At 36.5% G+C, this 12,002-nt stretch overlaps 1 protein-coding gene and 1 long non-coding RNA gene across 4 annotated transcripts; one reads left to right on the plus strand and one right to left on the minus strand.

The window, feature by feature from the left end:
* Positions 1-382: 382 nt before the first annotated feature.
* Positions 383-3,929, minus strand: LOC112461893 (trichohyalin-like). The gene is made up of 3 exons (XM_025027311.1): positions 3,591-3,929; positions 3,356-3,476; positions 383-2,871 (listed from the first exon to the last, which is right to left on the minus strand). The coding sequence occupies exons 1-3, from the start codon at positions 3,927-3,929 to the stop codon at positions 383-385; spliced, it is 2,949 nt and encodes a 982-aa protein (XP_024883079.1).
* An 812-nt stretch (positions 3,930-4,741) lies between these two features.
* LOC112461892 lies at positions 4,742-7,456 on the plus strand. Of its 3 annotated transcripts, none has more exons than XR_003041601.1 (9): positions 4,742-4,926; positions 5,043-5,229; positions 5,327-5,450; positions 5,619-5,856; positions 6,069-6,254; positions 6,337-6,580; positions 6,664-6,869; positions 6,953-7,112; positions 7,220-7,456. It is a non-coding gene; the product is annotated as an uncharacterized LOC112461892 (long non-coding RNA). The 3 variants fall into 3 exon arrangements; XR_003041602.1 differs by having other exon boundaries at positions 5,624-5,856; XR_003041603.1 differs by lacking the exon at positions 5,619-5,856.
* The last annotated feature ends 4,546 nt before the right edge of the window (positions 7,457-12,002 follow it).

Below are 12,002 nucleotides of genomic sequence, written 5' to 3' on the forward strand. Positions count from 1 at the left end.
CAAATTTCCATGTTCTTTTGCTTGCTCTACTTCTCATCTTCTCTCTTTCTAGCTCGTCTCTGACCATATATCCCGGCGTCCTCCAATTTACTCCAAGTACCCATCTAAGATATCTCTCGTGAATACCTTCTACCTCCCTCCTCTCCTTCCATCCCCATACTTCTGCCCCGTATACCATCACTGTCCATATCAGTGTGTCGTATAGCCAGATCCTTCTTTTGCAGTCCTTTTTCCACATCCTCTTCCCTATCCCCCATACTTCCCTCATTACTCTTGCTGCCTTCCTTCTTTTTTCTCTGATATGCGCCTCCTGCCCTCCATTCTCCTTCATCGTATACCCTAAATACTTGAATTCTTTAACCTCTTCTAATTTTTTTCCCTTTTACCTCCAGTCGTACTTCTTCTTCCTTCCTCCTCCCTTTCTGAATCTCATTCCCTTTGACTTCTCTATACTCATAGTTAATCCTTTTCTGTCTAAATATCCTTCTAACCTGCTTATCATCGATCTCATGTCCTGCTCCTCCTCTGCCAGCAGTGCAATATCATCTGCATACATTAGCGTGTATATTTTCTCGCCTCTTAATTTCACTCCTCCCCATCCGCCTTTTTTTATATGATCCTCTATGTCTGCGATTAATAGGTTGAATAATATTGGGCTTAGTGGGCATCCCTGTCTCAGGCCTTTCGCCGTCCAAAATTGACCATCACTCTCTCCTCCTTTCCCTACTCTGCTCTTTGTTTCCCTCAATACTTCCTCTACTCTGTCTATCAGTCCTTGTCTCACTTCTCTTTCTCTCATTGCCTTTATTAATACTCTTTTGTCCACTGAGTCGAAGGCAGCCTTCAGATCCACAAAAAACACTGTCATCTTTCCTTTCTCTTTTCCTATTTGTCTGTTCACCAGGTAATTCAAAGCGAATATTTGATCCATCGTTCCCATTCCTTTCCTGAATCCCGTTTGATTATCGGGGATCAATTTCTTCGTTTCTACTTCTTCTCTTATTCTTTCCGCCAGTACCGCCGTGTAGATTTTGTACATCGAAGACATGATGGTTATTCCTCTATAGTCCTTCACCTCTCGCCCTTCTCCTTTTTTAACTAATGGGATTATCTCCCCTTCCTTCCATTGTTCCGGCCAGCCTTCACCTCTCCAGACACGTTTGCATACCTCCCATATCCATTTCACCATTTCTTCTCCTCCGTACTTCCATGCCTCGTTAGGTATCCCGTCATTGCCTATTGCTTTTCCCGTCTTTAGTTTCTTTATTACGTTTCTTATCTCTTCTAGTCCTATCTCTTCTTCCTTCTGTCTGCTTCTGTCTCCCTCTCCCTTTACCACTCTGTTCTCCACTCCACCCATCAGATCCATGAAATACTCCTTCCACTCTTCCGGTTTTATCTCTTCATTCACCCTTCTTCTTCTCTTCCTTACTCTGCCTATCAACTCCCATACCTTTCCCTCCGTTTTCGCTTCTCCAATCTCTCTGATCATTCTTTCTTTCTCCTCCTTCTTCTTTCTATCACACATTTCCCTATATTCTTTCCTTCTTTCTCTGTATCTTTCTGCTTCTCCTTTCCCTTTTCTCCATTTCCTTAGTTCTTTCCTCACTTCCCTCTTGCTCTCCGTACATTCCTCGTCCCACCACCCTCTTTTGTTCTTGATAGTCATTCTTTCATTCTTGTCCTCGTTCTCCTCAATCACCCTTCTTATCTTCCTTGTTCCTTCCTCTATTTCCTCTTGCAGGTCTCTTTTTCCTTCAATCACGCCTAACTTCTCCTTAAATTGCGTCTTTCCTTCCTCATTCCATACTCCCCTTCTTTTCATTTTTTCAGTTCCTCTCCTCCTTTGCCTTCTCTTTGAGCTTCCCCTCACCCATAGTATTAATGGATGATGGTCCGAATCTATCCTTTCTCCTACTTCCAGTCTTTCCACCTTTTCTCTAACCTCCTCGTCCCCTATTATGTAATCTATGACTGTCTCACCTCTTCCCCCTGTGTATGTATATTCTCCCTCCTCGTCCCCCTTTGTGCCTCCATTTAATATCATATATCCTCTCTCCTCGATAAACTCCAGTAACTTTCTGCCTTCTTTATTTATCTTCTTATCTTTAGACTTCCTCCCTCTTTCCTCTCTTCGCTCGATTTCCTCTTCCCATCCTCCTTCCTCTCCCGTTCTCGCGTTAAAGTCACCTCCTATTATGGTCCTTACTCCTTTTTCCCCCTCCTCCGTCCTTTCCTTCAGACCTTCTAGTTTCTCGTCTATATTGTTGTTTACATAGATTCCTATTATTCTCCATACTTCCTCTCCTATTCTTATCTTACCTTCGATTTTTCCTTCTTCCTCCGTCTCCCTTCTTTCCTTTATCTCTTCTATGCTTTTCCTTATTCCTAGCAACATGCCTCCGCACGCTCTGCCTTTCTTGTTCCTCCTGGCTGCTATCTGTACTCTCCATCTATATTCTCTCGGTAGCTTCTCCTTCACCTTCTCCCATCCTTTCTCATCAGTCCAAGTCTCCATCATCACAATCACATCCCATTCTTTTATCCCTTCCCAGAAGTCCTTATCCTTGTTTGTTAAACCAGCTACGTTCCAAAAGGCCACTTTCCACGTCTCTTCACTCTCCCCGTCGTTTCTTTCCTCTTCTCCTATATATCTTTTCTCTTGTCCTTCGACTTCCCTTATTCCGTTTCCTCTAATATTTTCCTCATCTACCTCCTTTATACTTTCTTCGTCCTTTCTGGTTTCTTCTGGTGTGTTCCGCCTTTCTTCTATCTCCTTGGACCTTTCCTGTCTTCTTTCTTGTATCTCTTCTCTCCTTCTCTCGTTCATCATGCTTAACCCTTTTTTATCCTTCTTCTTTTCTTTCTTATCTGCGAAAGTGATCCCTTTCTTCTAGCGCTTCTTTGTTTTCGTTCCATCTCCATTCCTTATTATCCTCCCATATTTTTTGGTAACCGACCGTTACCCATTTTCCTGCCTCCCTTTTTTCCCTTGCTATCTTTCTTAACTCTTTCTGTATCTGCCTTTCTTCTTTAGTAAGGTCGTCATTCAGAAAACAACCATACTTCTTTCCTAGCTCTTTCTTTCTCATCATTATCTCTCGTTTGTTATCCCAATTTCTGCATCTCAGTACCTTCATCTTAAATTCTCCATGTCCAATTTCTTGTACTTCCTCGACGGCCATTTTCGATCTATTTATTTCTTCTATCAACTTCTCGGTTTTTTCTTTTCTTTCCTTTTTATTTCCTGTTTTCTCTTCTCTTACAATTATGTTTACTCTCCTCCTTCTTCTTTCTGCCATCTCCATATTTCTTTCTATCTCTTTCATTTTCCTTATTATCTCCCCTCCCTCACTCATTGACATGTTTACTTCTATCTTCTCCGCCTTCTCCTCTAAATTCTTAATTCTTCCTTCCAGGGTCTTTCTTTGATTTTCCCATATCTCCTCGCTTCTTTTCAATTCCTCCCTCAGTCCCTTAATTTCGTTTTTTATTTCCTCTTTATCTCTTTTCCTTTCTTTCTCTTGTTCCTCCTTATCTTTCTTTCTTTCTCCCTCTTGTTCCTCCATTTTCTTCAAAATTTCTTTAACCTTCTCCAGTAATTCTTCCGTCGCCATATTTTCTTTTCCCTGCTTTTCTTTTTTGATTTTGGGCGGCGGTGATCTGTTGACCCTTCTTTGTGCGTTAAATTCTTTTAGAATTTCTTTCTCCGCATTCGCTGCTTCCTCCACCTCTTCTTTCCTCTTCCTTTTCTCACTCTTCTGAAAGAATTCCTTGACCGATCCTGTACTGTCCGTTCTTCTTAATTTGGCTAACTCCTCCGCCTTCGTTGGTCTGCCTCTCGCTTTCTTCTCGCCTTCGTCTTCCCCCTTCTTTCCTTTATCTCCCTGTTGTGCACTTTCTGATTCTATTTCCTTCTCTTTATCCATCCGCTGTTCTTGATTTGCCTATCCCTCTTTCTTTTTTGTATCCTATGGCTGCGTGCACGTCCTACTATTCCTTCTATATCCGAGCTTCCCTTCTATGACTGAGCTAGTCTATGCTCGCTTTCGCGCCTCTTTCCTACGTTCTGTCGCCTCTCTATTTTACTTACCGTCTATGCCTCAACTGTCATTTCGTTCCAGCCACTTTCTTCACTTTTCACCTTTTAACCGATCTCGCCCCCGCTTAATTCTTTCTCCTCCGCCGTCTCACACCTCCATCCCTTGCCGTCCCGCTACTCTCACTCTCTCCCACCTTTTCTGTGTCGCACTTTTCTATCACTTTATCTCCGCTATGTTCACACCTGTCACCTTCTATGTTCCGGAACCGGAAGTCCAGTTTATAAGATTATAAGATATATTGTTTATAAGATTAAGATGCGTAACACTATAAAAAAGCGTGATATCCGTACAAAATTACCTTTTTAAAAAAAAGGTAAAAGAAGGCGCTAAGTACACGCATAGTAGTGTATATGTATTATGTTGTTACCCTCCCAGATAGCACAGCTGATCGTTATGAATTCGAAAAGACTTCACCTTTTCAAATTCTTTAAGAATACCCGTAATTTGTCCGAAATAAACTCAAAAAGAATTCCTTCAAAAAGAATTCCATAGAAGTGATTTCTTATGGAATTAATCTAAATGGTCTTAAAAGGAATTCTTTTTCTATTCATAATAGGTTCGAAGAGAATTCACTTAATACGCATGCGCAGTCTATAATGCTTTCTCGAGCCGTCTCGAGGCAGCATTGCAGCGTTTCTATCAGTTTCTATTTGTTTTCTCTGGTCTTCCTGGCGGCTTTCTCGCTATTTCGCGCTTCTACGTGCTTCTGCGTCGGAGAATATTACGCTTGGACGTAATATATTTACATTAGTTGGCCGTAATTGACAACGTACGTATTGGCACGACCGTTAATAATTTTTGTCGTCGAAAAGAAAATTTGAAGGTAATTAAAGCATTTTATTAATTTTCTTAAATTAATTTCTTGCAAATACTCGATAACCTCATCATCACACACGTTGTGATATGATTAAATTTACATCTGATTTCGATTTTTACTAGGTTTTTACTCGAGATCGCACATTTTATAAACGATTCAACTTAACCTAACCTATTGTTCTGATTGTGAGAACTCGAAGGATTCGAGCTGGCTTGTCACGCCTATACATTGCCAAAGGTAAACCTATTGTTCTGATTGTGAGAACTCGAAGGATTCGAGCTGGCTCGTCACGCCTATACGTTGCCACAGGTAAAACCTTATATTGTTCTGATTGTGAGAACTCGAAGGATTCAAAGATTATTTTGCAACATTTTCTTCCTGAAGAATATTTAATTCACTTTAACAGTCTCAATTGTGCTATACGGATATTGTGCGATCCCCGAAATTGCTACAGAAACAACGCTTATGCTAAAGAATTGCTGATTTATTTTGTACAGCAATTTAAGACGTTGTATGGGGAGCAATATGTTGTGAGTAACATTCATTCTCTTATTCATTTAAATAAAGATGTAAAGATGTACGGTCCATTAGATTCATACAGTACTTTTGATTTTAAAAATCATATGCAAGTGTTGAAGCGAATGATACGAAAACACGCTAATCTTTTGCAACAAATTTATCGACGACTAATCGAAAAGTACAGTTACGATCAACATCCTCAATATAAGAAGAATCAGAAAATTTTGAAGCATCCTATACTCAAGAAGCCAATTGTGTCAGAACTTCCTTTGGGTTGCCACAGCGAGCACCGAATTCTACAAATCCGCATGTTTGAATTATCAAATAAAAGGCCAGACAACTGTTGCTTCCTGACTGATGCAACTATCGTGATGATTAAGCACATTGGATTAATGGAAAATAAGATTGTTGTTCTTGGTAATAAATTTCTAAACAGATCTGATATTTTACATTATCCGTCTCCCTCAAGTAACATGAATATATACAAAGTTGAAAATCTGTCACCTTTACAAATGTAGCCTGTACAATGCATTGATCGTAAAAGATTTTTAATGACAATCGAGAACATTACTTACGCCATGCCTCTTTTACAAGATTGATATGAGGTGATGTGGAATCATACTTTGCAGATGCAGACTTTGTAGTATTTTTTGACGACTTTTGTAATCTCGTACCAGAAAATTGGATGGATTTAGAATCAAACAAAGTTTTTTGGCCTCCAAAACAGGTCAAATTTAATAAAAACAAAATGCATTATCTACATCCAAAAGATGACTGGCTTATATACGAATAGCGTAAACGTTTGGGACCTTTTGGTGCGTTTTTCTCAAGAATGTTAAATATTTAGAAAATATTAACTTACTGTACACAAATGAAAATAACTAACACTTTTTGCAGAGTCTTTTCAATTAGCTAATCAAGTAGAAGAGCACTGCATGAACGTATCTACAAATGAAGATACTGATGACGTGTGACAAAGCTATTAAGGCATCTGAGGCACAAAAGATATGAAATAGGAGAAAGCCAGCATGGCTTCGGAACGAAACGTTGGCGTCGGAAGAAGAAGTAGAAGAAGAAGTAGAAGAAGAGGAAGAAGAGGAAGAGGAGGAGGAGGAGGAGGAGGAGGAGGAAGAAGAAGAAGGTAATGTAAAGTAAATTTTCGATGAAATTTATTTAAAAAAAAGCAACATAAATATACGTAACTAAATATAATATATTTTGCAGTAACCGAAGAGATATGTAAAAGAGATGGTACTGTAAACTCGTTTGTGTTACCACCATCTAATTATCAGTCTACAAATTCGGATAAATGTGAACTCTCTCCAGTAAATGCAAAATCGACAACCGTTAACTTTCTTTTGCAAACTGTTGAAGAATTTGAAGGATTTGAACGAAATCTTGTCGAGTCCTTGGAAGTACAAAAATTCTACGTAAGAGATTATTTAATTGTCATACTTTTCTTTACAATACAAATGCTCAAATCGTAATGATATATTTGCCTTTATTTTTGCAGATTAATGAGATAAAGATGATCGGAGGATCTGATGTAGGCAAATTCACCAGAGCCACATTGCGCTTCTTAATGTCGAATCAGCTAGCAATAAAGTATTCTTGGTCCGGTCAAAGAAACACATTAAAATTTCAAACTACTCAAATTTCTCAACTCATTGTCGGTGAGTTAATAAGCAACATTTTCTTCTTCAGTTTTTAGATTACCAAATATTAATGTTTAACTTTTACAATATCTATATACCTATACTTACAAAACATTATGTTGCAGAAACCATCTCGAAAATGAAGAACGTTCCTAAGAACGACATTGGGATATTTGTTAAGAAGTGGCTGCAGCACGCTAGTGACCGGATAAAAAAAAGACCTAGATTATATTATAGGTAGATTCAGGAAGCACATTTTTGGCGTTATTTTCAACTTTTATCTCGCTCGATTTGTACAAGCGATGATGTACGTATTATTTGTAACGGTATGAAAATGAGTTTAATTTTGATTTAAGATGAAAGAAAACTTAATTTTATTTTGTTTTATTATACATTAATTATTTTGCATCGGCCGCTCGACGGAACTCAATGAGCCCGCTTTCGTGTTATAAACGTTACAATGTAATCGCGTGTAAATGTGCTGGACGCGTATACCGCTCGGGACATAAATTATCTAATTAAACACGATCGTTTTTCCAAAACTCGCCTTGTTGCCCCGGCGAAAAAGCTCATGCGTTGCTCACCGCTATTCGTATAATTATATTCTACTTTTATGTTTTCCTTCCAATCGCTAAAGACTCTCATCCGATGAAGCATTAACGGGACGCGCGGAAGTGCGTCCGAATTTCGAAATACAACGATCGTCGCTGCTTCTGCGAAGTAACAATATGTTTGTAGAATTTCGAATCGTTACTCGATCACTCTTTCGGGACACTTTTATATTTTCATAATATCATATTATACATTAATTATTTTGCATATAAAATTTTATTTTACGCATGTCTGTATGTACAATAAATATGTCGCTCATATTATACGAATCGTTTGTTATAACAATATGATACTTACAATATTTCAAATCTGTATACCAATTTAGTAATATAATCATTAATCGATATACCTGAATCATGGATACCTGAATCATGGATACTTCTATTTTATATTTCCTATATTTATATTCCTAATTTCAGTGTTTATAATCCTAATATTCTGTCTGTAACATCGGATAAGAAAGAATCCTTCATAATCTATCCGAAAACAGTTTCTGCATCAGAAAGAACATAAAATGGATAGTACATTTTATGTTCTTTCTAATGTAGAAACTGTTTTTGGATAGATTATGAAGGATTTTTTCTTATCCTTCAAATACAAAGGAATTATTTTTCTATTCTATGAGAAATCGCAATGCATTCGAAATAGTGCTTAGATAGAGCTCTATTAGAATACTGTCTAAACATAATTTCGAATACATTACGAATTCTTATGGAGTAGAAAAGTGATTTTTTTTGTATCTGAAGAAGAACTCAGAACTGGTGACGTAGGAAAGAACTCCTTTTGAACTTGTTGAAAACACAGCAATTTATCGACGAATGAAAAATGGCGTGTTGCCATCTATGGTATTCGCCAGTAAGTAACTGATTCCGTAAACACTCTATAGAGACTCATACATGGGTCTAGTGACATTGATAGTGCGTATGTTTCGCACGTAAAGGCGCTGCAGTACTTGGTTTCCGCGTCCGTATGGCGCTGCGATACCTAACTTCCGCGTTCGTTACGGAAGTATCGAGCTTGCGTAGCAACGATCGTCATTGTATCAATATCCTCCGTCCACGATCGTCATTATATCCATATCTTTCGTCCACAAAAGTCACGCGTATCAAGTCGTGTCGTGTATTTTACCCGTTTCTAATATTCTTTGTAAAAAGGATATTGAGTCGTTAAATCAATCGTTTCAAGTCATACTCAATCGTAATTACAACGACGAATACATTAATACGGCAGCACGACGTAAGGAAAAGCGACCACTGACACTGGAAAAATATCGGCCATTGCCATATATAAGGAAAAAGCATCCGCCATTACTAAAGAAGGAAGGACGATTGGAAAATACATTTGATGGAAATACACTTCCGAGTTTTCACACGAAGGGCAGTATTCCTCCTCTTTGGAGTCACTTTCATGTAAAGTGAAATCACGCACAGGTAACTCGTTATTCGGAAGGGTGGTATTCCTCCTCGTTGGAGTCACTTTCGCGTAAAGTGAAAGCACGCACAGGTAACTCTCGTTATTCGTAAGGGCGGTATTCCTCCTCTTTGGAATCAGCTTTCACGTAAAGTGAAAGCTCGCACAGAACATTCGAGAGCTTTCTTTCTTATTGGATTTGGGATGTATTACAACCATTCTTGCGTTTCGGCAAGGCATTCAATCCGATATTATATATCAATCGGTGGCCACTGTTTAAGACAAGGAAAATTCTTCTCATTTCACTTGAGTAATCAAGTATAAAAAGAATTTGGTTGCAACCACGCGTATTTAGTATATTCGCTTCTTTTCATTGTAAAATTACGTATGTTGTATAAAGATTGTAAGGATTCGTTAAGATATTAATTGAGAATTAACTCATCGAAACTGTAAAGTTAATATTTCGTAAAATAGTACATGTTCACATTGGTTAATGTACTCTATTGCGATTCAATAGTGTATTCTTTCTTTATCGTAAGTTGAATATCTCTAAGTTCATTTCGAAACAAATAATTATTTTAGAAACATTATCCAATAGTTAAACCATGTTATGCACGATTGATGATATCTATATGAATATGTGTCATGTTTATTATAGATTAATGCATTGAATTGCCAAAGGGAAAAAAGGGTATATTTATTGGTTAAGAACCACTTATTTTTTTTAACATTGATTTCTCTGAAATCTATTTTCTTTATTAGTAAGATACCAAATTAATCCATGCATTATTCCATTTTTTCTATATATATTAATTAGATTTTGAATTTATATTTGTATTATGTTTTATTTTGAAATGTTTTGCATTAATGGTCCTTTCACAAATATAATTTGTTCTTCAAGGTTTTCTCTTGTGCGTTACAAATATTCAATGATTCTCAGTGCTTCTAATTTGTTTAAGTGAAATTGGTCTTGCGTAATTATTATATTGGAATTTATAGAAGAAATATCTCCAGCAACAGATATATATTTATTAAAGTGAACGGACTATTAATAATTGAGTTTCCTGATACTTAAACTATGTATTTCATTTATATGTGATTTATATTAATACCGCGTTATACTCTCAAAGTTCTAAAAATTGTATTCAATCAATATATCGAAAAGTTACTTTTCAAACGAATTACACTAGTTGAGTTTTCTTAATAACCAGTACGATTTTACGTTCTTACTGGAGCGTGTACAGAACTCTTAAGAATTCTTTTAGAACAGAAATGATATATGGGAAAAGAATACATTTTAAAAATCGGGTTTTTAAAAAGAATTCTTTTTCAATTCTCCGTGCTATCTGGTGTTATGTTGTTACCTCGAAAAAAACAAAGTAGTAGTATTATACCTCCAAATAGCTTTACCCTGTACATACTGTTTATAAAATGCGTAATACTACAAAAAGGCGTGATATTCGTACAAAATCACCTTTTTTAAAAAAAAGGTAAAAAAAGGCGCCAAGTACACGCATAGTAGTGTATATGTTGTTACCTCGAAAAAAAAAAAAGAAAGTGGTAGTATTATACATCAAAAAAACTTAAGTAACAAGTGGTAGACGTAATCTTTATATCTCGAAAAATCTTGAAAAAATTTAAGCAGTAGTATCTTTATTTCCGAAAAATTATAACCCAAGTGATACACATCACAAAATTATGTTACCTTATCAAAAAAAAGAGTCGCGCTTCAAATGATCTATTACAATTACAAAAAAGAAATGATATCTCTTTAAATTACAGCGCCAATTACAGAGAGAACATATATATTGCCTCAAAAAATAATTGTTGCACTAGGGGAGACCGGGGCTAAGCCGACAACGGGGCTAACTTGACACTAGGCGTTTTGCCAATTTAAATCTATCGTAGAAACTTGCCTTTCCTACTGTAAATGCGTCTTTATGTGCCAGTATTATCAACGGAATTTGGTAACATTCTGAGTTATATATAGTGTAATTTTTAACGCGACATAAGCGTTTTTGATAGTAAAAAGTAATTTTTCTGATCTCTCGAAAATGTCTACTCTTTCATCGAGCTTTACTCTTGCGAATCTACCGGTAAGTAATTTTGATAGAAAATTCGATGTTTTATACGAATCCGATAATAATTTTTGCATATTTTCAAAATTTTTATATTTTTGGAGTAACAAAAGTAAAAAACGACGTTCGGGGCTAAGTCGACAGGGGCTAAGTCGACACGCTGTTTTATTAGTTCCCAATAATAAACGATGCTTGTAATGCAGCATATGGCCCATGACAAATGTGTGCGCACGTGTAATCGCGAATTTACTTGCATAAATTGTTTTTCAGACATGAGTTTAGATTAAAATAATTGAATGTTTAACAATTTTTGTTCTCATTATTTCCAATGATTGTTTTACTTAATTCCAAATTTTTGTACTTTCTAAATACACGATAAACAAATGTATATTTAGTTTCAGACAATAAAAAATAAGTTCCAGATCAAATTATGTCGATCAGGCAAAGTGTCGAGTTTACCCCGGCATTTTTCAATTTGAAAATTTGTCTTCGCGTCACTTTTGCTTTCCTGGCGGCAAAACAAAGCGACGTACAGCAAAACTTCCTGAATCAATTTTGTACCTAAAGAAACACTCTTTAAATATATACCATTGAATTTGCCTAAAAATTTTAATTAAATATTAAAAATTGCCTTTAAAAAAATAGTATCGGCTTAGCCCCGGTCTCCCCTACTTTGAAAAATCTTTACATTGTGTCAATTATAAAGAATGTATGATAACAATTTTATAAGATTAAAAAATTTTATTTAAATTTAACAAGGGAATACAAGATATTTAAATACAAAGTTTACATGTGTATTTTTTAGTGG

The sequence above is a fragment of the Temnothorax curvispinosus genome, unplaced genomic scaffold (assembly GCF_003070985.1).
Source record: "Temnothorax curvispinosus isolate PA1 unplaced genomic scaffold, ASM307098v1 QBEX01011864.1, whole genome shotgun sequence".
In the NCBI taxonomy this organism is placed as follows: domain Eukaryota; kingdom Metazoa; phylum Arthropoda; class Insecta; order Hymenoptera; family Formicidae; genus Temnothorax; species Temnothorax curvispinosus.

Excerpts from the sequence above, each read along its gene's own strand:
- LOC112461893 (XM_025027311.1), bottom strand. The coding sequence starts at position 3,929 with ATGGATAAAGAGAAGGAAATAGAATCAGAAAGTGCACAACAGGGAGAT. Across the intron at positions 3,477-3,590 it reads CGGAAGAATTACTGGAGAAG|GGACTGAGGGAGGAATTGAA; the intron begins GTTAAAGAAATT and ends AACGAAATTAAG. Across the intron at positions 2,872-3,355 it reads AGAAGTAAACATGTCAATGA|ATAAGAAAGAAAAGAAGAAG; the intron begins GTGAGGGAGGGG and ends TCACTTTCGCAG.